The sequence below is a fragment of the Danaus plexippus genome, chromosome 31, assembly GCF_018135715.1.
Source record: "Danaus plexippus chromosome 31, MEX_DaPlex, whole genome shotgun sequence".
Lineage (NCBI taxonomy): Eukaryota > Metazoa > Arthropoda > Insecta > Lepidoptera > Nymphalidae > Danaus > Danaus plexippus.
The window spans coordinates 83,763-110,716 of NC_083558.1; the positions used below are offsets into that span (position 1 = coordinate 83,763).

At 41.6% G+C, this 26,954-nt stretch overlaps 4 protein-coding genes across 4 annotated transcripts; 3 read left to right on the forward strand and 1 right to left on the reverse strand.

The window, feature by feature from the left end:
- Positions 1-3,894: 3,894 nt before the first annotated feature.
- On the reverse strand, positions 3,895-4,417 carry LOC116778354 (protein LLP homolog). Its single transcript, XM_032672335.2, has one exon. The coding sequence runs from the start codon at positions 4,338-4,340 to the stop codon at positions 3,903-3,905; it is 438 nt and encodes a 145-aa protein (XP_032528226.1). The 5' UTR covers positions 4,341-4,417; the 3' UTR covers positions 3,895-3,902.
- A 171-nt stretch (positions 4,418-4,588) lies between these two features.
- Positions 4,589-10,309, forward strand: LOC116778209 (uncharacterized). The gene is made up of 11 exons (XM_032672151.2): positions 4,589-4,927; positions 5,730-5,832; positions 6,077-6,244; positions 6,339-6,427; positions 6,523-6,628; positions 6,848-7,013; positions 7,259-7,381; positions 7,687-7,848; positions 8,009-8,185; positions 8,301-8,413; positions 8,489-10,309. Exons 1-11 carry the CDS (start codon positions 4,861-4,863, stop codon positions 9,504-9,506), a joined length of 2,292 nt encoding a protein of 763 aa, XP_032528042.1. The 5' UTR covers positions 4,589-4,860; the 3' UTR covers positions 9,507-10,309.
- A 1,113-nt stretch (positions 10,310-11,422) lies between these two features.
- On the forward strand, positions 11,423-18,768 carry LOC116778505 (uncharacterized). Its single transcript, XM_061525743.1, has 14 exons — positions 11,423-11,541; positions 11,994-12,083; positions 12,158-12,196; positions 12,660-12,840; positions 13,211-13,378; positions 13,756-13,910; positions 14,556-14,682; positions 15,148-15,156; positions 16,007-16,128; positions 16,886-16,921; positions 17,333-17,504; positions 18,134-18,317; positions 18,389-18,400; positions 18,555-18,768. The coding sequence occupies exons 1-14, from the start codon at positions 11,476-11,478 to the stop codon at positions 18,751-18,753; spliced, it is 1,560 nt and encodes a 519-aa protein (XP_061381727.1). The 5' UTR covers positions 11,423-11,475; the 3' UTR covers positions 18,754-18,768.
- Positions 18,769-19,138: 370 nt separating this feature from the next.
- LOC133319856 (uncharacterized) lies at positions 19,139-24,084 on the forward strand. Its single transcript, XM_061525727.1, has 9 exons — positions 19,139-19,434; positions 19,963-20,053; positions 20,128-20,133; positions 20,224-20,403; positions 20,876-20,953; positions 21,929-22,047; positions 23,183-23,226; positions 23,645-23,731; positions 24,041-24,084. Exons 1-9 carry the CDS (start codon positions 19,313-19,315, stop codon positions 24,049-24,051), a joined length of 738 nt encoding a protein of 245 aa, XP_061381711.1. The 5' UTR covers positions 19,139-19,312; the 3' UTR covers positions 24,052-24,084.
- Positions 24,085-26,954: the final 2,870 nt, after the last annotated feature.

The window sequence follows — 26,954 nt, forward strand, 5'->3', positions numbered from 1 at the left end:
TATCGAGCACAGTGTTCAACGCTTCAACCGCGCCCGCGCGCACTGCGTTATTTGTTATTTTTGTTACCTCTCATAGGTTTTAATATTAAGATTAACATATATTAGAACGTATTTTTTAGTAACTAATATAACAAATTAACTATTAACTAATATATAATATATGTCGACAGCCTTCTCGTATCGAAAATATTCCTGTTCGTGTATTCGTTCATTGTAATTGTTTTCAAACTACCCACTTCACCGATGATAATAATTTTATTAATACATCAGGTGATTAGTTTTTTCCAAGTACCCACAATTGTAATACAGAATTTACCATATAAAAGTCCAAGCATAATCGTACTGAATTCATTCTACATTGGTCGCTCTTAGGAGCCACAGTGGTAGAATCTCTGCTATACAATTCTTGACATTCATTGTAAGAATTTGTTAGCAATAAACAAGTATCATTTTGAGTAAAGGCTATCTTTGCTTCGAAATGGAAGCCTGTCCATCGTCATCGGTACTTAACGCCCAGACTCGAAAGCCTTTTAAAGGACTAGGGTCCTGGCCAAGGTTTCACGAGGATCCCCTCGCTCTCACATATATAACTAATCAATATTAAGTTGTAGTGTTTAAAAGTGTTGAAGCAGTGCTTGAAGTAAATTTTCAATTGACCGTAACTTCTTTTTCTCTTAACCGATTTTGACAAAATAAACTTTTGACAATGCTCCTGATCATATGTAATCCAACTGTGAAAACCGCGTTCAACTCCGTTGAGTAGTTTCTACGACTCTTCTCTAATGGACTCCTATCAGTTTATTGGAAAAATATTTAATGTACAGACATTCGATTTTTACTGTCTTATTATATGTATAGATTGAAAAAGTTTGTTCACATAAATAGGTAAAACCAAATTAGCTGGCACATTTCAGAGCGTTTATGCGCAACTTTTCGTACATATTTTTATAAATGCAGCGGTAAAAGTTCATCAAGTCTCCTTCATTGAATTTGTTGCGTAAATCTTGATCGTTTTGAATGTCGATAATTTCTAACTGCTTTGACTCTGGCGCATGTCCAACTGAAATCGTGAAAGAAAAGATTCAATCAAAATATCTAGCTTTTCTACATAACTGAAATTAATCGCAGTTTTGTTGAATTTTTCAGCCATTTTCTTATAATTCGGAAAATGATTTTAATTTCCAGAATTCAATTGGGTTCTGAAAAGTGTCAGCTTGCGTTGAAAGGGCGATACATGAGCGTAGAGCTGGGATATCTGATGATTTGTGCCTTGAAGCCGTGTGTTTAAGACATTCAAATGATTTGTAATGTCAACTAGAAAAGCCAAATCACACAACCAATCACGTTTTTTAAGTTCCGGGACATCCCTTTGCTTCTCCGCCAAAAACATTCCGATTTCTTCTATTAAATTTAGAAATCGTTCCAGTGTCAATGCACGGCTTAGCCACCTTACTTCTGTGTAATACAGTAAATCTCCGTATTCGCTTGCGATGTCTGTGATTGAGTCCTCGTGGTTATATGATACTTACAGTCGAAACTACTTTCATGACATTTTGAACTACAATTTTTTTAGAACAGAGTGTGCTAGAACTTCTATTAGACTTAGTTAGAACTTCTGTTAGAAGTTCCTCGTGTGTACGACTATGGTGGTTATAACTGCGTGAGATCTTCAGCGTTTATGTTTTTTCTTGCAGATGCTTTATCAACAAAGTAACTAGCCCGGAATTGACACCAATCATCGAAGGAGCACTGTCAGTCGCAACTGCCGATAATTTTGTTAAGTCCAAATCAGTTTTTGAACACTTATCCACAAGTACATTGAGCATATCAACTCTTTTGGTTGACCTTTCAATGAACACATTCCGAATAACTCTTCTAATACTTCAAAATCTTGAGTAACACCTCGTATAAATATGAGAAGTTGAGCTGTGGAACTAATATCAGTGGATTCGTCGAGAGCTAATGAAAAAAATTCAATGATCTTCGACATAATCAAAAGGCTGTGACGTCATGGCCCTAATCTTTACGACGCCTCGCCATATTAAGTCAGCACAACTTTTTACGGAACTAAACAAAGCCCTAGACCCTACTAGGGCTTTTTCAAGAAATACAGAAACAAATGAGTTACATGTCATTTCATTAAAACCTGTCCTTTATATCCTTTATGTACTTTTTGTATGCCATGACTTCATTCTCACTAGAGACATGGAGTATTCTGCCAATGTCAACGTTTTTATTTGTTGCGCGCATTATAACCTCGGGTTCTGTGTGGAGGACACACCAGGAGCTGGTCGAATGGCATCATATGTCCTGAGGTATGTAGATGGTACATAGATGTCGCCTCTCTCGACCGTTACAACTGTCGTGTCTCAGGATACAAGATATAAATTGTTAAACACACCGGTCCTTATATCCCACGGCTGGATTAGGATTTAAGGCGCATTTTCATTGGTCGATAAGTCGGTAGTTAGCCCGATTGCGGGGAGTACCCGCATGCGAGCTAACAACCAATGAAATCCACTGGTTGATAACTCGGTCGATTAAACGTGTGCGGGTGATATCCGCATTCGGGATAGCGACCAATGAAACTAGTCAGTCGATAACTCGGTCGATACAAAGCATGCGGTGACTCGCCTCCGTTCAGTCATTTATTAGACGTCATCAATACTACGCGCATTATTTATATTATTAACGCTGTTTATTTACGAAATAAGTAATATAAACTTTTGTAAGAATCTCCAGTAGCTAAATAATGTAAGGTGACCTCAAGTTTTAATCTTGCAGGAAGAGCCTCACGAAATAATGTGTCTTTTTTTTCAATTCTTTTTTCTACCTTTCTCAATAAATCGTCAAATAAGTTTTTAGGTATTCTGAAAAAATTATCATGATCTTCTACATAACATTCCAATGCCGGATTCAAGTTCGCACACAACGTATTAGAAGCACCGTGCATCTTTCTACTTTTAAGTAAATTTCGCATCCAAAATCTCTTTTTCTTTTTCTTCAAAGAAGTTATTAATTTCTTTTTTAATACACCGCAAACAGTCAAAATTGCTCCACAAAGCAATAATTGTTGATCCATGGCGAGTACGTCTGCTTATTTCAAAACCCACTGCCAAACTGTAGGTACCTAATTCTCTCGCACTTCAAATGCGGGCTCTAACGACCAGTGAAAATGGCTCCCCGCATGCGGGCCTTATCGCATGCGTTATAGAAATCACCCGCACCCCGTATGCGGGTTCTGACGACCAGTGAAAACGCTAAATTCTTTGCGGGCCCTATGGCATGCGTTACAGAAATCTCCCGCACCCCGAATGCGGGCCTTATCGACCAATGAAAATGCGCGCTTAAACTATCTACATCTATAGTAACTATCAGCTCCGCCGGGCACTGTCCGAAGCTGAGGACCCTACATCCGGATTTACAAGTAACACCAAGAATACAATCTATTACATTTGAGCGACAATTACTTTAAGGTTCGTATATTGAATGTGATAAAGGTATAATTATCACACATCAGTCGTCAGCGTTTGTTTATTGAAATGAGTGTCAATGAAAATTCTGAAATCTGGATATAATATCCTTACATATATTAATAAGAATTTAATTTCGTATAAAACAATATAACTTCATATGTTTGGTGATTAATGATCAAATGAACAGAGGAGGTGATGTGATACGAGCAGGGATCGGTTTATCATAAATGAGATTTGACTTAATTCTGTTAATGTGAAAAGATATTTTCAGAACATAAATCTGATTTAAATAATGCAAAGGATATGAATGAAATAAAGTTTTTGGAAGGAAGCCATTAAAATAATTTTATTTAATAATTAACGCACTTTATCGTGTCACCTCACTGAGCTAGCTTAAGTATAAAATGAAACACAGATCACCAGTCATCACTTCTTTTTATTTTGTCGCCGTCTTTTAGCCTTTCTCTTAATTTTTTCTTTATTCGTACATAGTTTCGCTATTTTCCTCTTGTGAAGCCACACTGGGTATTGTCCGTTCTGATCTTTGAGTGTTTTTGAGCTGAACACTCTTTTCTTGCCGTCGTCACCGGAAACCTCTATTTTCTCGTCGTCGGAACTCATGGCGACGTCCTCTTCCACTTCCGGCGGCGCCTCTTCCTGTTTCTTCTTCTTCTTCTTTTTGTTTATTTCTCCAGCGTCCAAGAAGATAACTTGATCGGATTCCATAACCTCACTCTCTGTAACTTTTTCTTCCTCTTTAACCCCCAGCATCTTCTTCAATCTGGCGAGTTCCTTGACCGCGTATCGTTCCCTCTTTATAGCTCTGCATTTTCTCTTCCATTTACTTCTTATTGACTTGGCCATTGTTTTAAATTTGTTTTTATTTTCAACAGCACTTACTTGTGCTGTCAAAAGTAACACGTGAAGGAACTGTCAAAGTGATGTTGCTAGCAATTTTTATTGTTTACGTCTATTATAATATCTTATGTTTGTTCATCTTATTTAATTTAATTTATTAAATAATATAATTTAATATCTGTCTTGGTATTTCTAAATGTGAGGATTTGTTTTAGTAAATTTTCTGTGTACTTTTTTTATATTCCAGATAAACGAGCAAAGCTTCTCTGTTAAAAGTAACGTTCAGTATCTTGGAAATATCAATTCTTGTTTGCTTGACGTCCTGTCATAATTTTCTTTTTCAGTTTCTGCTATAATTGGAAATAAAATTGCTATAAACTTGGAAGCTTTCCAGTTTCACAAAGGGACTGTTTACTCTCTCCGCGTCCCACTCAGCCATTTGTCGTTATGTTAAGAGTCCTTTGTTCCAGCGTCTTGGTGATTCAGTGAGCACCAGTGACCAGTGTTTTTTTATTTTGTGCTCGTTATGGGATCGGTGAACATGGATTGTGACATGAAAAGGGAGCTCGACGACAGCGGCTGCGTACAAGACGGTAATAAACAGTGGAAACAGAAGAAAGAGACGAAACTCGTCATGTCTTAATTTATAATATTCATGCCTTTATGAAAAAAAATCAAATTAAATCTCAGTCAAGAAGGCTTTATAATACAAAAGTCTATGTAATACATACTTAATGTTAGTTAATATTTTTGGGCCAGAGAATGGGCTCTGTTAATTAAAAATTGTTATTTTCTCTTCTGTTGTTAAAATTTAATTAAAATGACTAAACAATATGTCTTGTAACAGCTCTCCTAGAGGTCTGTTATTTGGTGAAGAGTATGTGATTGTTATATGAAGTCTATCTATCATTAAAGCAATGTCATCCGTCACATTTTACAATTATATTATTGAAGAAAAAGTTGATTAGTGTCTTTGTCACTTGTAAGTGATCGAACTGCTGGACCAGTTTTGATAAAGTTTGGTATCCAGGTGTCTAACACAGGATTAATGCATTTGTTATATAGGGAAAATGTAGTGTCCATGTTTGAGTGATGCATTCTTGGAATGTAGTTGAATCTGTTCCAAACTCTGCTCGTCTGCTGGGTGATGTCTGCAGACAACAGGATAACACCCCTCTGTGGGTGCTGCAGGCCTAAAGGGAGGCGGTGAGAGACAGAGAAAAAAAGGAGGTGTTGTATAGAGGGCTGGGGTGACTTGTAGTTTCATATAGCTAGGATAAGTTACAGCGGTTTTCAGTAGAAGAATATAATAATTACCACTTTTTAAAAGTCGGATGTGTACAAAATTGAAATGTTTTTTCAGACAATATTAATATATATGATTCTATGGGTCAGATGCTGTGTCGAACGGCCAGGCGGGTCTGTTGGACCTGTCTGATGATGTGCTGCTGTACATCCTGCGCCACTGCTCCCCGAGGGACCTCAAGGCTTTGGGATAGTGAGTCATAATTTTTTTTTAAACACATACAAGAATGACATTATTAAAATTTTTATCTGTCGGTCTGTTTGTTCTGGATAACCTCTGTAAGTGCTGGATCCATTATGACAGTACTTCACCATCAGAATCTGATGTAACAGAGAATAACTTAGGAGATTTATAGTTTATTATTCGATAGAAATTGAAGTGTGAATGAATTCGCGGTCAATTAGTTTGCTAACATTAAGTGAGTGTCTCCTGCCAGCTCGTGTGCCCGCCTGGGTGTGCTGGTTCAGGAGCGAGCTCTGTGGCGGAGGGTGGACGCCCGGGACGAGCCCTGCTCCAGCATGAGGCTGTCCTGGTACATAGACAACACGCTCCACGAGGACACACACACGCTCATGATCAGCGGCTACGCGCGCGCTGCTGACGGGTAGGTCTCAGTGAGGTGCTACATCATACGGGTATCGTAGACCCTGAGTCTCGTTTCATGTTAAAGTCGCTTCCTCCGTTCATGACGTCCGCAGTTGCCTGGGTCTCATCAACGTGTCCCGCGAGGAGTCGGAGGTGGAGCGCGAGCTGGCCGACAAGGGCGGAGCACCCTCTCACGTCACAGGTGATGTATGGTGATTGCACACACAATCATACCGACTGTCTCCACTCCCGAGTGAGCACGCTGTGTTTGTGTATTACAACTGTCTCGCTCCTCAGTTCCAGGTGTGTCGGAGGAGCTGCATCAGATCCCGGTGCCGCTCCAGCCGGACAGACACCACACCAGGTTCTTCGTCACGGCGCAAGGGACGCCACACCTGCCGCGGTGAGTGGGGAGGGGAGGTTAGGGGGGGAGGGGAGATGTGGATCCACTGTAACCCTATACACTGGCACTGCAACTGAATCCTGACGTCACTTCATACGCCATACTAATGGTAGGAATGTTTCCGCAAGGTCCGAGTCCCATCATAGTAAAGATTCCTTATCGCGGTCTCCCGGTCACTTCCTGTCAGTCATATGTACGTGTGTGTGTGTTTGTCGCCAGTTTCCGCGGCGTGCCGTCGTGGCCGGACCGAATGGCCCGCTGCGGGCCCCAGGCCTGCCGCGGACCGCAGTTCACGCTGGACGCTCCGCTGATGACCCGCCTCACGGACACCTGCCCGCGCCTCGCCTCGCTCGCGCTGGAATACTGTTGCATCGACTGTAACACGGTTCATACATATTCTTAGCTAGCTCGACGGTTTGTTTGTACTCGCCCGGCTCAGCGACTGGCGCCGATCCTTAGAGTCCTTTTGTGTGCGGAGGCTGTGGCCGTAGACATCACGATCATTAATATAAGCGAGAAGCGTCCGTAGAAAAAACATTGTGCATTATACTGTCACAAAAACAAATATAGATCTGTATGACCGTATGTAACGTGTACATTAACCAAGTCCCACGTGTGGCGCTCCTGCAGACGTCTCTGGGCAGCTTCCCCCGCACCCTCAAGAAGCTCTCCCTCCGCGGCTCCAAGTGCTTCAACATGACCATCGACAAGTCCTTCCTCTTCAAGATACAGGACTACCTGCCGGCGCTCGAGGTGACGCACACACACACACACACAGACACACACACGCACACACAGACACACACAGGCACGCACGCACACAGACACACACACGCACACACACAGGCACACACTCACGCACACAGACACACACACACACGCACACAGACACACACGCACGTGGAAACATAAGACAGGAAATAAAAATAACTATTCAGATTATAAATGTGACATGCCTCAGTATTGTAAAGACTCGACAGTTCAATTGTTACAAAGACCGCCGTTACACTCCGCGAGGCGCGCGTTCGCTCGGGGCTTATTGTTATGGCGTTTTTCAGAGCCTGGACGTGTCGGAGTGCGAGTGGATGGACCCGGCGACGCTCCTGCCGCTCAGCAAGCTGCCGGCCCTCCAGGAGCTGTTCCTCAGGGACTGCCACAAGCTGGCGGAGTTCGTGGCGTACGCCTCCCTCACCGCCAGATACGGGTTCAGGACACTGAAGGTGCGGTTACGGTCACAGCGGTCACGAACGGGATCGGTGACCGGCGCCACCGTCACCAGAACAGAGAACATATAGAAAAATATTCGCTTTCTGCTTATGAGTATCGTTTGAAATCAATCTCCTCGAGCTGCGCGTGTCAAGCGTTCGTATGTGGCTGCAGGTGTTGGACCTGCGAGGGTCTCCGGTCGGGGACTCGGAGGTGTCGGCGCTGGGCTGGCTGCCGCAGCTGGAGCGTCTGTGGCTGGCCGCGGCGCGCGTCGAGAACAGGAGCCCGCACGCTCACTACGCGGACGACGCAGAGACCTGGCACACGGAGCTGGAGCACTGGGAGACGGCGGTGACGGACATGCACACACACGCACACAGAGACACACACAGACACACACACTGCAGCTCAACATATGTCCTGATGTATTTCTATCATATATATGTCAGATGTCGTTCGTTCTCAGGAGCGGGAGTACTTCAAGTCTAGACCAAGCAACGGAACACTCGAAGAAACGACGCCAGGCTGTAAGTATGACGGCGAGAAGGAGGCAGCGCGCCAGGAACAGAGAACAGACAGGTGAGTACTGACATGAGACACGGCAGGAGAGGAGAGTCGCGGGAGTAATATGTGCACACTCAAACCTGTCCGTAGAGCCACATGTGACGACAGAGGGGAGAAGAAAGAGAACAAGAAGAGAAAAACGAGCGACGAGATGAACGGCGGGGAGGGAGGAAAGAGGGCGAGGGTGGGGGGAGGGGCGGAGGCGAACGGAGAGAGGGCGGGCAGAGACGGCAGAGACCGGGAGAACAACAGACACAGGAACAGCCCGGACTGTATCGTGGACTGTATTAAGATAGACCAGTTGATAGACGTGGGCGAGCTGAGGAGGGGCCGGCAGAACGAGGTCATCGTCATAGCCAACTCCGCCAAGGTCAGGAGTCCCACCAGGCCTGCGCCCCACGACCGGTACGTGTGCCTCAGGAGGAGCCGGGACCGGGATGGAGGGCAGGGGGAGGGAGGGGAGGGGAGCGGCAGCGTCAACCAGGGGGCGAGCACCTCCAGGGATCACAAGGATGGAGACGACACGGACAACGAGGACGACGCCAGCGACAACGGCAACGAGAAGTACGTGCACTTCAGGCAGAACCGCGAGCCGGTGTTCGTGGACTGCGCGCCGCCCGAGCCGCCGCCGCCCGTGCAGTACCAGATCGAGCCGCGGCACCACGTGCTGTACGTGAGCGTGGGCCCGCAGGTCAACACGTACCGCTTCCCGCGCGACTCGGCGGACCTGGAGCGCCAGGTGTGCCTCAGCCTGGCGCCCGCGCACGTGGACTCCAGCTCGCTGGTCACGGACTTCGCGATCCGGCGCTTCGGGCGCGCGGACGGCGAGGACGTCAACATCATCCACATAGGACCCAACGGGCCCATGCTGGTGGGGCAGAGCGCCGGCTCGCGGCCCGACCGCTCCAACCTGCGCCTGCTGTCCGTCACGGGCTACCGGAACATCACGGACCGCAGCCTCTCGCACCTGGCCTCCGCCGCGCCGCGCCTCGCGTCGCTGGACTTCCGCGAGACCAACGTCAGCGAGGCCGGCGCCAGGAGCTTCCTCGCCCTGCGCCCCGACTGCGAGCTGGTCTATAGCGCCTTCGTCGACGACAAGGACAACTAGCCTCCGCCGCCGACCGGACCGCTCGCGGATCTCATTTCGGTTTAGCGCGTCGAGTCTCGACGTCATTTAGCCAGACTCCGACTCAGACTCAGACTGTGAGACTGGCGGGACTCGGCGTTTATTTATTACAAATGTTCATCTTCCAAAGAAGAAACGTGTTCTAGTGAATAGTCACAGCGTTGCATTTACTTCTCCGTCGCGTTAGTTCGTGTCGTCACCTTCCATTCTCCAGCCGCGCCTTCTCCGTCCCGCGACTGATTCAGATCTGTCGCTTCATCGGAAACAGTTTAGCATTTTACCGAAAACCGATGATATTAATTCGTGTGAGACCGAGAGAGAGCCGCCATTGTGATCTCTATGCATGTGTCGTGATTCCTGAAGAAAATGTTTATTGAAATTAATTAATTTATATATATATATATATGTATGTGTGTGTGTGTGTGTGAGTGTGTGTGAGTGTGTCTGTGTGTATGTGTGCGTGTTTATTTGTGAGAGATGAATGTTAATGTTCCGTCTCAGGACCGTCAGTATTGTTATATATTTGTATATCGAGTGGCCGCAGCGAGTCGTCTGAGCGGAGCTAGTACAATTTACGACGAACGATTTTCCTAGAAATAAATATTTAAATAAGCAATATGGCCGTGTGTTTGTAAATACAGTGAGGGTCGTTCGGGTAGGTTTCATTCTCACAACTCCAGCCACCGTATATCCGCCGCGGCGGGCGAGCCCCGCGCTCTCTCGGTCTTCGGTCTCTTCTTCTGTTAGCTTTAATATAAACCCTATGAATAAATGGATCACCCTGAGTTCAGCGCGTTTCATTGCGACCCCACGCCCGCGAGGGCGGACACTCCGTCTGATAAATCACGAACAGTGCAAAGTATTCGTCTTGCGTCCGTCCGCCATCTTGACACGAGCTTGTGGACTAAACATATTAGTTTCCTTAATAAAACTGTTTGGCAGATTCTTGTGAACTTTTTTATACATACTTTTTGCCCGCGACTAAAATCTGACTATCTAAATCTAGCTTCCTAAATCTGGCTATATTAATCTGACTATCTGAATCTGGCTATCTAAATCTAGCTAACTAAATCTGGCTATATAAGTCTAGCTATCTAAATCTAGCTAAATAAATCTGGATATATGAATCTGACTATCTAAATCTGGCTATCTACATCTAGCTAGCTAAATCAAGCTGCTTAAATCTGGCTATATGAATCTGCCTATCTTAATCTGGCTATCTAAATCTAGCTACCTAAATCTGTCTATCTACATCTAGCTAACTAAATCTTGCTATATAAGTCTAGCTATCTAAATCTAGCTACCTAAATCTGGCTATATGAATCTGACTATCTAAATCTGGCTATCTAACTCTGGCTATCTAATTCTGGCCAACTAAATCTGCCTAACTAAAATATGTCTATCTAAATCTGGCTTAGAGAAAAAATTTAAGTGTTTTAATCGGATATGTGATTTAAAAGTCAGTGCCATATATCGTCTGTGACTCGTGACTTCATCCCACATACGAGTGTTATCCTGATGTGTCATCGACGTTCCTGTAGAGTTTTATCACAATCCGTTGAGCAGTCTCCGGCTGTGAGTAGTAACATCTATACACCCTCAAAAATTTAGTATCTCTAGTGTTGTATATAACACATTATATAGTCTGAGTCTTAAAAATCCGCCAAAAATATTATTTTATCAACAATAATTTTCTATAATATACATGAAACCCTATATGCTGATGTTCCTCTCATCAAACCATGTCAGTGAATGAGCCGACGACCTCAGCAGGCCAACTGACGAGACCGCATACACGGAGTAATTTTTATTTAAGATTCAGCGCTAGTTAACTTTATTAAGTTAAAAAACTAGAGTTTAAATTGAAAGCAATAAAACTCTCGACCAATATAACGTTTTAACAATCAATTAGTTAGTTCTGTCTCGTCACACGGCGAGCAGCGTCTGAACAATGGACGTGAAGTCCATGTTTTTTGTTTTTTATTATTTTTCGACAGTTTTCTGCGGCTACCCTCCGGTAAGTTGAACAGGATAGATAGGATCTACTACAGCGTGAGACCAGGCTATTATTACGAGCGCTGTGATTAAAAATAAAATGGTAAATAGTCAACACAGGCGAGTGTCCTTATGGTATAGGCAGCAGCGAACTGAGCGTCGTCCGCGGAGGATAATGTTTTTTATTATTGTTGTTTTAAATTACAAAAATAAAAGAAAAAAGTCTAAAGCCTCATTACATCAGCTATCTGCCAGTGAAAGTCCCATCAAAATCGATCCAGCCGTTTCAGAGATAAGACGTATCAAACAGACAGACTGGCAGAAACCTAAAAATGCCTTTTCGGTGAACGTAGATACGGGGTAACCATCTGTAGCAGGTATCTGTAGATTAAGTAACAAGTGAGTGCTCTTAGAAGAAGTAACCGTATAAATTGTTTGCAGTAATTTTGTTCATTGAATTAGTTTATAATGTAGACTGGAGATGAAGTACAGCTGGGCAGCGTTCTCCTGCCAGCCACACGGAGGGGGAGGTACCTCGCCAACATCATCAGGAGACAGGCTGTTGTATGTAGAATATAGTTAATGTGAGAAATGAAGCGCGTACGTAGTAATGCAGAACACATCCTGGCTTGTTACAGGACGGGACGGGAATTAAGTTCAACAAAGACGCCGACAGGGTGAATACGAGCTGTGTAACTTATTATAAAGTTATAAGTAAATGAATGAATAGAGAGAGCTTCGGGTGGATGAACTGACGCCTTACTACTAGTAACAGTTCAAACTTAACACAGATAGTTTCTAGTATTCGTAAATCTTCCGCCATTATACTATCGAGGAAGACTGAATGAGTAACGCTATTCGGTTTGTTTGTAGTGGCACGAACTTGTGCTAGCCACGCCGAAATAATTCATTTTTATTTAAGGGACGTGATATTTCTGTTATTTTATAAACCACCATCGAGACGGGAAACGACCAAATCGCTTTTATACTAGCTTTCCACAACAAAAAGCACAGTAGTTAGTTTTATATTCTCTCACATCGATACGATCACAAACAAAGATTAATACAAGAAATATAGAAGCTGAAGTTCGTTTTGTTAAAATAAATATATCAGCGCACACTAAGAACCTCTCCATATAGATGAACGCGGAGGCCAAGAAGAAAGTGGACGTGCTGTCGGAGGAGTTGCTGCCGTACATCATAGCGGAGCAAGAGAGACGGACGACGCTGTACAAGAGAATCATGACGGCCATCCAGAACGGAGAGAAGGGAGTCACCATCGCCGAGATCAGGAACAAGCCGCCGCTCATCATCAGAAAAGGCTGGTTCATGTTATGACGCACACTGACTCCAAGACTGTCCGTCGCCGAACAAAATATAGTCCCTCAAAACTTAGTAGACAAGTTAAATACATATAATGCAGAAGACATAATGTTTAAAACGAAATATACAAATAGGAAGTAATAAAGGTATAATGAGTTTGATTGCATGTAATGTATCAAACAGTTCTGCGGCAGGACACTACTGAAGACCTTCATAATTTTGATTATATGGGAAGTCTGACGTCCCCAAAATATTGTTAGAACAGACAGCATAATATTAGTTACAAATAATCTGAAATTTATGATTATATATATCTTTTAAAAAGCATTATTTAAGTTCTTGTCTATGTGAGTCGTGTCCGACTGTAGGTTTGCTGTACCGGTGCCCTTCAAACCGGGCTCCCAAAGAACCCGACGGGTCTGGATCGTTGATGTGTGAGGATGACCTGGAGCCGACCCAGGTCATGTATGATTCGTGTTTGAGCGCAGAGGACAAAGAACTCTATGTGGCTGAGAATAAGTACTTCTTTTGCAATCGTAAGGATCCTTTGTATTGTAATTTTATTATCACTAAATAGCTAAAGCCTTACTATCCTTCCACCTGATGGTAAGTACAAATATACCTTCAAAAAGTCCCTTGAAAGAACTTTTCACACGTACCTTGAGGACAGACAAGTAATTACATTAAAGAGACACAGACGCAGACAAATTCTTCCCCAATCCTTTAATAAGCGCATGAGAAGGAGAGGAAGCGTGTCTCTTCCGCTACCCTTCTTACCTCTTCAAAGGTAGTGGTTGACAAAGTGGCATCAAACCAATCAGACATATTTGAAACATTCCTCAATAGTTTACCAAGCGATACATTTTGTTCCCTTTTATTATATCAAGTAAATGCTCGTGATATTGTAACCCAGGTCACAAAGTGGAGGGTCCAGACCTGCCTCGTAACGGCACCACGGTGATCGGCTGCGCTCCCATAGAGCGGACCTCCCTCAACTACACCACCAGCAAGTGCGCTCTGGAAGACACAGACGACGTGGTCGTGCATTACAGATACTACCCCGACAGAGTTAGTTCATGCCGGACTTATTATAGTTTATAAAAGTGTGACGTCACCAATGTCTGTGTACCCGTCTGTCGGCAGCTTGACGAATCCTTTATTTGAAAGAGGTCTGATCGCTGCGACGGCTCTAGCGAGAAGGTTTTTAATCCGTACCCTCGCCTCTATTTATACCAAACAATACTCATGTTGGAACAACACTTACATAGGTGGTTACGCACGTGACAACTGATAATTTTTAACAGCCACAATTATTAATTACATCAGTAAAAGTTATTATCTCTGATACACATTATACAACCCACTAGAGATGGTACAACATTCAGTTCTAAGTTGGTAGCCGGAGGTTCCTACATCCACCGCTTAGTGACCACCCATCAGACAAAGTCACGGCTCAAAGTTTCTTTGGGTTCGGGTGTTTCTTAATCAGAGAGTCTGATGATGTCGTAGGGTTGTCATTACAAGGAATCGCTCGACTTTCAACCCCCATATATATTATTCGCTATATCAAAAATGAAATGTCGCACAGAGAAACATAAGTTTGTCCACCGGCTTTACTTCCTCTCTTTATAACTGCACCTTTGGAGCTTGTCTAGAAGTCTCTGAAGTCCCTAGAATGTTGATCATATATTTATCAATTAATCGTACTTTCAGTCGTACAAGTTCGTGACAGAGTTGGACCCTGACAGGGAGGTGTGCGACCACTGGAACCCTTGTCAGATAGGATACATCTACAGCCTCCCGTCACCAGATCAGGCTCTGCTAGCTAATGAGTTGTGGCGTGAGTACACCGAACACATCCGACACACCCCTTAATAGGAATCCTTAAAAGGGTTTCCGTGATCTCGAGAGACGTTTCCGGTTTTTGCTCAAGTACTGTGAATCCGTCTGTAGTTTTAACGCATCTCCATCATACTTGGAGACGTTTTAAGTTTTTCATTCACAAATCTTCTCATATTTTGGAATTAAAGTAGTTTATTGAATGACTCGCGTGGACTTGGACTAAGTCTCGTTGTAAAAAAACTACTTCTTATAATAATAGAACGTCGGCTTAACAAACAAAGTGATCAAGGATATAGTTTTCATCTCTGTCCGTGATCACGGCGCGGCAAGCAACCGACACGTCGCGGCGGGGCTGTGTAGCTCAAGATAATAAAATAAGGCAGTAAATGCTAAAACATAACCCAGAACCTTATACAGCATGTTTCGTTAAGATGACTTTAACGTGAACCGTGTATCGTTTCAGATAACTACGGTGAGTTAATACCTTATATGTATATATATAATGTTTTACAAGTACAATTATTTTATGTATTATATAATAAATAACGTTATTTGTTTCAGAGGAAAGTGAGTTTTAAATATTGTTAAACAGAATATTAATATTTTTTTAATGTAACCGATACACGTAACATGGACCGTTTGCAGGGAACTCCGGTAATGTAGTCTCGATCTGTTTTCAAATATTTTCAAAGACTTTCTCATTAATAATTTTTCGTTTATTTTAGAATACGAAAGTAAGTTATTTTATTAAATTTCTTCAGTTGTGACAGTGTGTTCACTTTAACAAAACCTATCTTAACCACTCGCAGATACATTGATTCATATTTCTTTAAGGAAGATCCTTCTGGTAGTAATATATCTGGTTTATTTGCAGGAGATGGTGAGTGATGGAGCTGTTTTTGTTCCCTATGATAAATTTAGTTTAGAATTCTCTAACACGTAACTTAATGGTGGACGCCTTTGTTTCATAAAAACACGGCTTTTGTAAAAGCAACTATTTTATATACAATTTACTGAAATAAAACACTTTTGTTGTAAAAAAAAAAACTCTGTTCACAAGATATTAGTTAACGATAATCTCAACATAGAAGTTGTTTGAATCATATAATACGAGATTTATTAATATTTATCCTTAATTTTTTTACAGAAATTGTGCCGCGTAAGTCGTTAATATCATTTAAATCTTACAATATTTATCCGTAACACTAACACAATATTACTTTTTTCAAATTTTTAGCGATACCAGGTAAGATAATAGCCGTTGAATTCAGCTGTTGGCTACATGCTCTATAAGTCTTATAATCCCCACGTTTGTGCCACAGAGGACAGTTCCGAGGAGTTCGTGTCTCCGTCAGCTAAGAACTACACCAGCAGCACCAAGAGGCTGCCGGTGCCTGAGGGATACACGTTCGTTTACATCACGGGATACTCCGTGACCGACAAAGTAACGCACATTTGTAACAGACGATAAACATAACAGGAAACACATTGTATTGCTAAGATCTTAACGAGTTCCCGCACACGTAGATGGAGCTATTAATATTATTATTTATTTCTACCGCCTTTTAATCTTTATAACGTTGACGTAAAGTTATCGAAGTCTCGGCTGTACGTTGAATTGCCCAAGTTCAGTTAAATCCTGTAAAAATATAGCTTATTTAATAATGAAATATTTGTAGGTAGATGTACTTTTAACTGTTTTATAAACAAATAGTTTTACACTGACAATCCCTCAACCGTTACTCCTCTGTTCTGTGTGGTTAGTTAGGAACATTTTAGCCGGCGCTAAGGTGCCTTGTCTTGAGTCAGTTAGCAGTAAATTGAAAGGTCCCCGCTGCTGGAACGTTACAGGAATAGGACCTGTCGCTTGTTACAGGAATATTATCCGACAAATATATTCAGTAAATTTACGAGACCCAGAATTATGGACACTGATATTTATTTGAATGTCAGATAATGAAAGAGAAAGAGAATCTCTGGGAAATTAAATATATCTTATGATTACCAATAGTTTGCATCGGAATTACACACGTAGCGTTAACAGTTGGTCATTCATGACATTATAGTATTAACGTGGATTGAATGACACGGGAGACGCTTCGTGTGTAGTGACTGCGGAAACTCGTGCTAAGGGAGCTGATGAATGTTGATGATTTTGACTGTTTATGATAAATAGACTGAGGATTGTTGTTTGATTCCAGGAAGTGGACAAGAGCGGCAAACTGGTGTATCGTCTGGTGAGATCGTTACACATACAAGCTGTGGCCGCGACTGCCGCTGATATTTATTAATTGTTATTTACATTAGTACAAATAAAATCATTATACCAGCTATCTGCAAATGAAAGTCTCGTCAAAATGGGAACATCCGTTTCAAAGATTAGCTGTAACAAACAGACCGATAGAAATTGAAAAATATCACATGTGTTTGCCACGTCACATACCGACGGATACCAATAGATACATTCAGTGAAGAGCTGTTATTATAATATGCCTTTAATAGATATATTAGTGTGTGTCTGTTGTTCTCTCAGACCGTAGCTATTGAACCTATATAACTGCCTACCTACCATGGATACTATCACTAACCTCGTGATCTCATCACTCCATCATTCTACTCGTCTTTTTATGTCTGTGTTTCTGAATCAGCGCAAACTGGACCGTTCTCTGTACACCACGAAGCTGAGTAACCACGACCGCTTCATCAGCGTGACCCTGGACTTCCCGCGGTGGTCCAGCGCCTACTACCAGCAGTATCAGGTCGCGTTCGCCAAGACACCCGACAAGAAGCCATATAAATATGTGCCATTCCTCAGATTGTGTGAGTTATATAGCTGTTGGGGAACTCCTTCTATACCAACTAAGAGTTTGACGCGGGAGTGACGAAGGATGTGGGTTTAGTTACCCGATGTATCAGCTCATTAGGAACACACTTCACAGTTAGTTAAAGAACATTGTGAATAACATTCACAAGACGTAAGCTCTGTACAGGAGACCCTTTACTACCAGTTTTGAATCCCTGCATCTTGAAAGTACACACGTACCGTACACGCTGTGACGTGTGATAATTTCATCATCATCATCATCAGCCTATCGGAGTCCACTGCTGAGCAAGGCCTCTTTCTCGCATGGAGAAGGTTAGAGCATTAATCACCAAGCTTGCTCAAGACGGGTTGGCAACTTCAATCTTATAATTTGAAATTAAAAGACCAGGTTTCCTCACGATGTTCTCCTTCACCGTCCTACAGTGGTGTCTAAATACTCTTAGAAAGTACATATGACTCAGAAAAGATCACCTTGGTACTCGCCAGGTTTCACCAGGCCACCACGATTTATTGATAATTTCTCAATTAAGAATTGTAAACTATCCGTGTGGAGTTGGAGTATTCCACCATCAACTCGTGGTAAGCACACTGCGTGTGTGAGAATGTATTAATGATTTGATTCCAGCTGAAGGCACCGCGAACATAATATCCAGGCGGCTGGAGCTGCTGCAAGGCCAGCAAGCCAACACCACCTTGATACCTTACAGGTGCGAGAGGTGCAGACTCATCAACTTGATGGTGAGAGCCAACGACGGGAACGCTTACAACGTGGACTCAGATAGATACCGACTGCTGGACTCGGTGGACAGGTCGGCTTCACACCGCGTGTGCTTCAAATACACACACATATATATACTAACACACAATGTTTCTTTTGCAGACAAGGAAAACGGTTCGTATGTTTTGCAAAACGGAAACGGAAAAATATTAACTTCATTTCAACGAACGCTCGACAGCCGTGATCTCATTTGATGAGAGACAATCGTTTGTGTACTGTCATGTGTATGAGTATGCTAGGATCACGTTACATTCGCCAACTGTTGCAGGCACCAGTTCCTGCAGATCATGATGGAGAGCATGCGGCCTCAGGACTTCGGAGACTACTTCGCCGTCATCCAGAACGCGGACGGCTTGGAGGAGAGGATCAAAGTTCTCTCAGTTTTGTGTAAGCGAATGTTGTTTAACATCACGTCTTCACTAAACCGTTACTCTAATACTATGTTGTATTGTTTCAGCGCCTGGTAATGTCTTCTGATAGATATTTAAAGATATGTATTTTTTTAGGAAATCTATATTTATTTATATCTCTTTGCAATTTTCAGATAAGGGTACGTTGGTTTGAGTTAAAACTGTTTTTCGTCACCGCGGTGACGTCATGACCGAGCCCGCACAGATTATTAATCAAAGTTTGTTTTCAGACTGCGGTAACTTTTTCCTCATATTATTTTATTTAATGAAAGTTAATTGATTAATGATAATAATATTTACTTATTTTTTCTTCAAACATATCAATTTTTACGTTCTCTTCATTTATATAATTGTATTTTTTTGTCCAAAACGTTCCTAACAATATATTATTTTATTTCAGCTAACTGTGAGTGTACCTTAAATCTTTTTAATTCCCGCCGTTTCTCTATATGTTATGTTAAGACCGACCGCTGGTTTGCTTCCCAAGTGTCTCAATGTCGTAGAACCATGAATCAGACAAGTCGGGAGCCTCGTTAATAATGATCTTTATGATGCAGTCATCAAAACGGATCGCCTCACTACGTCGCTGAAGGTCGGAGGTCACTACGACCACGCCATGACCTACAAGTGCGAGGAGTGCCAGCTCACGGACATCCTGTGTAACGGAGCCAGCGCCCTCACTACCGGCCGCGTCACCGTCATCCCCGTCTCCAAGCTGATCAACTTTAACTTCCCGAGGTCAGTGATCCTCAGCAGAACAATAATATACAAAGATATAAGATTTTAATATTATTCATGTAAATGAAACTTATATTTTTGGGTTTTTTATACTAACGAGACGGACTGACAGACATCCACATCTCGCCTCAATGATCACGGTTGCCGCAAAGCGATCAAACGTCTGGCGTCTGGAGTTAAAAATTATTACAAACGCGTGGGCAACACAAGAATAATTGTTTAATGTGAATATAATAAGAGCGTGTGTTGAGCTGACACGTGATACCTACTCTTACATCGCGTCCTCACGACACACGCAGCGTCAGCAGTTTCTTCTGAATATGTACTGGAGAGGCTCTGTCTCGTTTGTCACGATTCAAACTTGCAGTAAGGGCTCCGACGCACCGACCACATCAGACTACTGTTGTGACAGCAGCCCGTGTCGCTTCCAACTTTTAGTTAGTTAATTATTTAACTAACTTATTTAACCGTCGGATACAATAACTTGCTAATGAATATGGAGGTTTAGATCAAATCTTTACGTTCAAGGTTTGAGGACAACAACGCCTGCGTCTACATCGGCTTCTTCAAGCAGGACGGGAAAGTCTATCAGAAAATCCTCGGAGTCATTGAGAGTCAGTGAACGAACTCAAATAAAACTCAACAGTAAATATGTATCAGTATAGTAATAACATTATTAATATTATGTTTCAGATAACTGTAAGTATATTTCAATGTTACAAATATATTTTACTTGTTTTTGAATTAAAATTATTTTTTCATGTGTCACGACGTTTCAGCTCCCGGTAAGGTATTGTTGGTTTTTCTATTATTTTCTCTTGTCTTAATATTTACGTGATGTATTCTTTTCGGCGGGTCAATGACACAGAGGTCACAATACCGTATAAGAAGGTCGTGGATGCCCCTAAGGAGGGTGAGCAGTTCCAGTACCAGGTCCCCTACAACTGTGACAGCTGTATCGTCGACAGAGTGAGTCCCTCAACAAACTGTTAGCATAAGATATGAATACTGATGGTATCAAGAGAGTGTTTGTTGTCTCATTACATAATAACTACTAAACCGATTTTGATATAACTTTACATTAAAGTCGGTTATACATCAGAGTAAGACACGGGTACAATTTATAGATAAGTTCCGTATGGTTAGCTTAGTAGGTGACTATAATATTTATATTGTATGAAGTAACGCGACACAGACGACAGATGTCGCTGAGGGTTGAGTCACATGACACATGTGTTAACTAAATCCAAGAACATTCGTACAAAGTCGGGGGTAAAAATAAGTTTTGAAAGTTGAATTAACTTTAATTAAATATAAAGAAAATCAGGTTTTATTTTAGGTTTTAGCGGATCTTAGTCGCTTGAAGACGAGATGAGAGTGTCTTAATGTACACGAGAACTGAAGGAAGCTGCTTTTTTTGTATATTTTTTCAATTTTTCAGGTTTACTGTGACGGAATACAATTGGAACTGATGAGTTCAACTCGCAGGAGCGGGGTGGGCTCTATCGGTTACTACACGGTGAGTTACAACAGACTGTACGGAGATAAACTTTGTTTATGAGAAAGGTGGCACACGAGCAGGCGGCCGACCTTGATTGTGGGAGAGCGAGAGGAAAAGGAGAGGGCAGGAAAGGGTGGGAAAGAGAAAGAACAACCGTGTCTCTCACTCATCTCTCACTCACTTACGCTACTTCACGCCGGTGTTCTGTGAGGGTGGTACGTCCCCGGTCGAGCCAGCCCATACTCGAGCTGTAATTACCGACCACAGCTAAGCTCTACCACCTCTAAAACTCACATGTAAAGAAAGGCGTCCTCTGGCAGTTGGTTAAAGTAGCCGGAGAGGTAGACATTTCTCATATTTGATCTGCGCTGGGCAAATAGTTATATTGTTAATGATTAATGCAGACTTGTTCAATGAATTTCATTATTCAACTTGACTTATGTTTCGCGAGAGATCCTGGAACACAATGGTTGTAGTACGCCAAACCTTTTTAGTTTGGCTTTTTTGGTTACACACCTTCAATATATGATTAGAACTTACACGTCGAAGAGAACAAGATTACTAAAGAAAAACGAAATATCCCACTTAAATATATGACGTACGTGATTAATAAACACACGGAGGGACGGACTGCCTTGGCTCTTTATATTACGAACCTGGACTCGGCGGAACATTCGTGACTTATGACAATAATCTGGAAGAAAAAAACAATAATGCGTGGAGTCCCTCCGCGCGGAAGAAGTGAATATCAATGTGGAAATGAAAACAGGAAGGGGTGGAAATCAACTCTTAGTGAATTCATGTCGTTTCTTTGAGACAAACTTATAAACACTGCTTACATGTCACAACTGACCCCCCCTTACTCTCGCTCCGTCCCTTTCTCTCCCCCTCCCCAGGAACGTTGAACGTTTAACGCAACCTTGTTGCAAGTCGCGTTAGAAGTTTTATAATTTGTGTCAGATGTCAAAATTAACGTGTATATTAAATGGGCAGGTGACTCCGACGGACATAACCATCAAGATAACAGAGTTCAGCCCGACCTACGAGGGCGTCTACCAGGCGGTGTTCGTGCTGGGAGGAGAGACGATCAGCAAGACGATACTGGAGATACGGTCTGAGTGACGCTGACACTATTAACGTGCCTCCATATATACGACTTTAGACTTCATTATAATGAGAATTAGGTGTTGAGTCTGATGTCATTTTAATTAGTACGACTGAGGAAGAAACCCAGTTCACACCATTAATATTAATGATTATATTATACGTTAGTATGTTAGTGAGGTTGTGCGGGAGTTTGTCATTCCTGCACATCATCCTCGACACATCGTGGAGCTCATAGAACGTATTGAGACTTGTATTGTGTGTGAAGTAACGAGACACTGGCGATAGATGGCGCTGAAGGTCAGTTACCGTTAGCCACCTGTGCTTGGTAGTCACAACAATGTTGGTGTAAATAGAGGCGAAAGTAAAGGTACAGATTACATCTCATAACATTCAAGAATACTGTCATCGGTGACGTCAGTAATTCTGACGTCACTATTTTAAAAAACAACACAGTGCTTCCTACTCCGACATATATATCTTTTTCTGAATCGAAAGTCACGGACATGAACTAGTATCATATATAAATACTATCAACTACCGACCGTCAGCGCCGTCTCTGGGCCGTGTCCCGTTACTTCACACTAAAGTAAATAAGAACTACATTTAGTCTAGCTAGAAGTAATTTTGATGAATTATACATATTATTGTAAAATTTAATCAAAATCTGTTTAGTATAAAATATTCACAGACACATTAACATGTACCTACAATCTCGTCTATATATATAAAACAAAGTTGTGTTAGTTACACTGTTTGTAACTCAAGAACGGCTGTAGGGATATCATTGAAAATTGGTGGGGAGACAGCTCAGGACCAGGAGACGGACGTTGGAAATTTAATTCTGTTCGATGGAAAGAAAAGAAAAACTTAAAATAATTTCCAATAACTGGTTATTTTTGGCCTCGAGGGCGGGATAGAGTTTGCCCGGTCAGCTGTACATATGTCACTAACGCCGAAATTAACGCGGACGAAGTCGCGGGCAGAAACTAGTACTTAATATTAATAGACGGGTAAAATTAATAATAATCCTTAGTTAGTGCGTTAGTTCTCACACGGACGATACTTCCTGTGAAGTTTGTAAAATAAAATACGTCAGGTTTTTTAATTTGAATGTCAATTAATATCAAGGTCTACTTCCAGAGATGCTGAATCTCACGAGGGAGAGGACTCGGAGCCAGAGGAAAGTAAGTAACATGACGCACCTTCATATACACATGACTAGCTCGCGACCGCGACTTTCCCCGTTTGTACATTAACAAAGATCACACACATCAATAAAAACACGTTTTGATCAGCATGCTCCTTGAAAATTGTAACAAATAAACATATCTCGTATATAGCAGTGGCGTACGTCATTGAAGTAGTAACGGGAAACACTTCGTTTGCCGTGTGATGTAAACTCGGACTAAGCACACTGGCTACCAGTGCTCTCTGCTTTAAATACTGGCAGAAAAGTAACGAAGCAGTTCAGTGACGAACGCACATACACTCGTTAATGATGAATTCACCCAAATTAGATTAAATAGTGACTTCATTTGATATATTCGCTCCTTAAAGAGGTCTTTGTTGCGAGGTTTACGTTAATCCATGCTCTACCACCAGCTTCCCAACCTCCGGAAGCGCCGACAGAGGCCGCCACCGTCGCCGCCTCGGAGGAAGCGACCACGGCCGCTGCGGCCACCACCGCCGGTGAGGCCTTCATGACTCCTCCAGGCTCTTACATACAATATGACTTACCATCCGTCCTCTACTGAACTGCCGTCTACTTGTTCTATTATATCTTTCACGACAATAATGTCCTCACAGTTAACAGTTAATATCGTCAGACTCAACGCGCACAGTTTGCTCGGTAAACTTTTTTTGGCATACATTAGTACTGTCCCATGTTACTAATGAAGACAAGACGGTCAGTTTGAAAGTGCGAACTTGTGGTAAGATTAAATTTATACGTTCAAGAGTTCAGCTATCAGCCTTCACCCCCGCTTCTGTTTGTTTCAGCGCCCAAGTGACTCGGCTGAAGCGTCAATAAACAGTCGACTGAGGCACGGCGTTTTATTTTCTCTTTGAATTCAATAAAAAAATATTTTTAATTCTTTACAAATAAAGTTGATTTTGTAACGGACCGGGTTAGTCAGTTTTCTGTTTGACTGACGACTCACGAGCTTTAGAGACATTTAGCTGACTGATCTCTAATTCATGATTATTACAACATCTATCGACCTGTGAAAGTTACATCAAAATCGATCGAGCCGTTTCCGAGATTAGACGTAACACGCAGACGGAGAGACGACAAATAAGAACAAATTTCGTACGCACCCATAGTGATTGAGTGACAAGTTATTCGTGATACTAATATTACAAACAGACAAACCATTTTATTTTTTTCGTATATAAAACACTTTGTAAGAAAAGTCGCATGAGATCATTAACCTGATTATGCTAAAGATGTTACGTCTATAGCGAGCCTCGGCCGTGTTCTCGATGAGCGTAGTTAAAATGTCGCGAGAGTTGTAGTAATTAGTAGTAGTAGTTAGTAGACGTAGTTAAAATGTCTCGAGAGAAGGCCAATGTGAGCGACGTAGTTAAAATATAACGAAGGAACGTCTAAGTTTTATGATAATTTACAAGAATTAATGGATAATATATACATTATAATACAGACAGAGTCGAAGCTAAAACATAGCGGCCTTAGCTAATGACTCATATCAGACATCGTGAAGATAAAACACTTAAGGCGATCTCATCGAGGAAAGTTCGCTTAAAGACAATTTGAATTATGGAGAATCTTTTAAATAAAGTCATTAATAAATAATGTATTTAAAATGACCTCAATATGATAAACTAACTCCATATATATTAGAAATTTTATATGCTGCTTTAATGTAGGTTTAAGTAAGTTGACCTTTGACCTCTATATCCTTATCCGACGTATCAATCGTCTCATCTTATTAGCGACATTGTTAATCTGTGTCACCGTCCCGTCCCGTCCCGTCCCGTCCCCTCAAACGAGTCCAAACTCGCCGACTACAATTCTCTTGAATAGAATAGAGATCTGATACCTAATGACGACTTTCACTATCACGACATATAAAGAAATATACGTAGCAAAGCTATAGTATATGGTTTGAGGCGTTTAGACTAACACATATATATACTAAGGTATAGGAACATATATTTTTGTAATCTTGTCTACGTATCACATTGTTCAGGACTTTTACTAGGATATAGCTCATGTAATGAGGAGTAACTGAGGTAATTAATTTATCTTAAAACTACATAATCCCGACGTTTCGGTTACTTTTCAGCAACCGTGATCACGGTCAGACGAGACGACATCTCGTCGGCATTATGTAGTTTTTTTTAAAATAATAAAATCCGCGTAGTATATATATTAGTTTCATTTAAATGACTAACTGATGAAAACCCGCGAAAGTCTCATTAATTCATCTTCATTACGACCGTGTATCTCGCTCGGCTCGTTGGTATTTTTTCACGTTTCACATTCGTATTCGTTCCTAACACAAGCTGCCTCTGATTCACACACGTGTTGAAACAACTGTGAGACTACACCAACGAATTGTTTCAATCCTAAATAAATTATTGTAGTACAAACTGTGCGCCTCCCAATAAATAAATAAACGAATAAATAAAATAAACGAATAAATAAAGATTTCTTCCACTTCGCATACAACTATTATGATACTTCAAGTTATCCTTGGGGTAGCTCAGCTCGGTAAGTTCAGGGACTCGTTTTATTACGTACAACTAATTTAAGACCTGTCTATCTGTTTTTTTGTCAATGTTTCTCGTAATGTTTAAGGTCTCTCTATGGTTTATTAGAAAGCAGCCAAATATCTCTGTGTGGCGATACTCTGCACGGGCACGCGAGTGCCGTGTTTTGTTGTTTGTTTTATTCCTAACAAAATCTTTTATGAAAGTTAACAACTGTTTATAACTAAAGGTTTTGTGTCGAGCGCGTGAGGGAATATTTGTAAACCTTATTTTGAGCGGCGGTTAAACTGTAATGGGTCCCTCCCGTCTCTCTCACGAGTGAAGATGTCCGAGGCTATATGCATCTAAATCAGATCAATTTTTAAGTACGTTTCATTTATTTATTTTTTATTTTATCCGTAAATGAGATCACTCTAACTCAGATCACGTGATTCTTTATAATAATCGTCTCAATATATTTTTGATGAGAGCCTGAACTTTGAGATTGAACGATTCTTTAATTGAGAAGACTTAGTTTTGATAACACGCCCACTACCCCGTCAACAGTAAGTTTAGCCCGTCTTTCAATAACCCCCGGTAATACAGTAATGTTATGAGTGAATAACTCTGAACGCTCCGTTCGTAGTGTGGCGTGCACTCGTTGTAAGGATACTTTAGGACGTTGTCAAAAAGTCATCCAACTAAACGAGAATCCTCATCAATGGAGATCAGTTTTCATCTCCGTGTCCAACGACAAGAACAACGACACCTTTACACACGTCTTTATATTATACTCATAAAGATTTTTAAACTATTTTTAAAAACACATTTATAAACTTGTAAATCTTTTTTTTGTTACTTAAAATACATATAAAAACCATTCTTGCGGCAAAAATATATTGAATAATTGAAAGCTTTATTAAATCTTATACACGTACGTCGCATTAATATATTGTTGTTCTCAGCGGAACCTATACAGGGAAGTAGTTCAGGAGCTAGGTGAGCTCACGTCAGTAGATAACGACCTTAATAACGAAAGGTACAAGAAAATTTGGACTTATAATCAAAAAATAACACATTATTATTATTAAAAACAAAAACAAAAAAATATCTGAGAGTTTCGCGAGTATTCATTTAAGTAAAACTAATATTAACTTACTACGCGTTCTTAATCATTTTAACAACACACTCCCGACGTTCC

What these genes read in the sequence shown, in the direction of transcription:
- LOC116778354 (XM_032672335.2), bottom strand. Translation starts at nt 4,340, where the DNA reads ATGGCCAAGTCAATAAGAAGTAAATGGAAGAGAAAATGCAGAGCTATA.
- LOC116778209 (XM_032672151.2), top strand. Translation starts at nt 4,861, where the DNA reads ATGGGATCGGTGAACATGGATTGTGACATGAAAAGGGAGCTCGACGAC. An exon ending in GGGACGCCACACCTGCCGCG is followed by an intron (nt 6,629 to 6,847) that starts GTGAGTGGGGAG and finishes GTTTGTCGCCAG; the next exon opens with TTTCCGCGGCGTGCCGTCGT. An exon ending in GTTGCATCGACTGTAACACG is followed by an intron (nt 7,014 to 7,258) that starts GTTCATACATAT and finishes GCGCTCCTGCAG; the next exon opens with ACGTCTCTGGGCAGCTTCCC.
- LOC116778505 (XM_061525743.1), top strand. Translation starts at nt 11,476, where the DNA reads ATGGACGTGAAGTCCATGTTTTTTGTTTTTTATTATTTTTCGACAGTT. An exon ending in TCATCAGGAGACAGGCTGTT is followed by an intron (nt 12,084 to 12,157) that starts GTATGTAGAATA and finishes GGCTTGTTACAG; the next exon opens with GACGGGACGGGAATTAAGTT. An exon ending in GCCGCTCATCATCAGAAAAG is followed by an intron (nt 12,841 to 13,210) that starts GCTGGTTCATGT and finishes GTCCGACTGTAG; the next exon opens with GTTTGCTGTACCGGTGCCCT.
- LOC133319856 (XM_061525727.1), top strand. Translation starts at nt 19,313, where the DNA reads ATGACCTACAAGTGCGAGGAGTGCCAGCTCACGGACATCCTGTGTAAC. An exon ending in ATCAACTTTAACTTCCCGAG is followed by an intron (nt 19,435 to 19,962) that starts GTCAGTGATCCT and finishes TTTACGTTCAAG; the next exon opens with GTTTGAGGACAACAACGCCT. An exon ending in GGACTCGGAGCCAGAGGAAA is followed by an intron (nt 23,227 to 23,644) that starts GTAAGTAACATG and finishes CTCTACCACCAG; the next exon opens with CTTCCCAACCTCCGGAAGCG.